The 811-nt window shown below is 39.2% G+C and overlaps 1 protein-coding gene across 1 annotated transcript in view; it reads left to right on the top strand.

Annotated features, from left to right (window-relative positions):
• The window catches only part of SARC_08708 (CAMK/CAMKL/BRSK protein kinase), a gene marked incomplete at its 3' end in the record, with an annotated part of 10,324 nt that extends 9,564 nt beyond the window's left edge, over positions 1 to 760 (top strand). The window contains exons 10-11 of the mRNA XM_014297305.1: positions 247 to 356; positions 624 to 760. Coding sequence (XP_014152780.1) covers positions 247 to 356; positions 624 to 760 — 247 coding nt within the window. The remainder of the gene's footprint in view (positions 1 to 246; positions 357 to 623) is intronic.
• Positions 761 to 811: the final 51 nt, after the last annotated feature.

The raw sequence follows: 811 nt of genomic DNA, 5'->3' as shown, positions 1-811 counted from the left end.
GTATGTATGTATGTATGTATGTATGTATTATGTATATATATATATATATACATATATATATATATATATATATATATCGACACCAGTGTCTACTACCATATCTTTATCTTTTCCTCCATATCTTTAATGGACAGCTATCATTCCAAATATTTCGTATTTTGCTCTGTACCAACACGGTACACACACATTTCTTCAGCGCATGCTAATGCTCGTTCGTCCCGGTTTATCCCGCTTTTTATGCCACAGATCTTTACGAAAAGGTCTGTTATACCCACAGCCCAAGCAGCCCCATCTCCAGGACCGCCTTCTCCTGCAAATGGGGTTATCAGTCCGAGAGCGGCACCAAAAGGTCCCAGGTACATACCCTGGGTGTCATTCATACACATACATTCATTTATACTTTCGTGAGCACATATTCATACGCATAGATCTATATGTACTTTATATGTACATATTCATACACATATATCCACATAAATTTCGTAAGCACATATTCATACACATACAACCACGTATACGTAGTTAGCACATATTACATCCACGACTACATCGTAGACACATATCCATACAAATCCATCCACGAATAGTTTGAAAACACATGATCCCTTCATATTGTTCTACAGAGCGAGTTTAGGCAAGCTGTCATCATTACTGTCGCATTCGCATGTGGGTCGTGGGGTCAGTCGGAATGGGTCGGGCATTGACATTGGCAGTTCAGTCGATGATGTGCATGACACCACCGTGCAAATACTGGTCAAGGTAAGACAACACGAACACATAAACACGCATCAATATATGTATGTATGTATAT

The sequence above is a fragment of the Sphaeroforma arctica genome (genome assembly GCF_001186125.1).
Source record: "Sphaeroforma arctica JP610 unplaced genomic scaffold supercont1.810, whole genome shotgun sequence".
NCBI classification, from domain to species: Eukaryota; class Ichthyosporea; order Ichthyophonida; genus Sphaeroforma; species Sphaeroforma arctica.
Note: the sequence above shows the minus strand (reverse complement) of the source record. Positions and strands in the feature narration are given on the sequence as shown.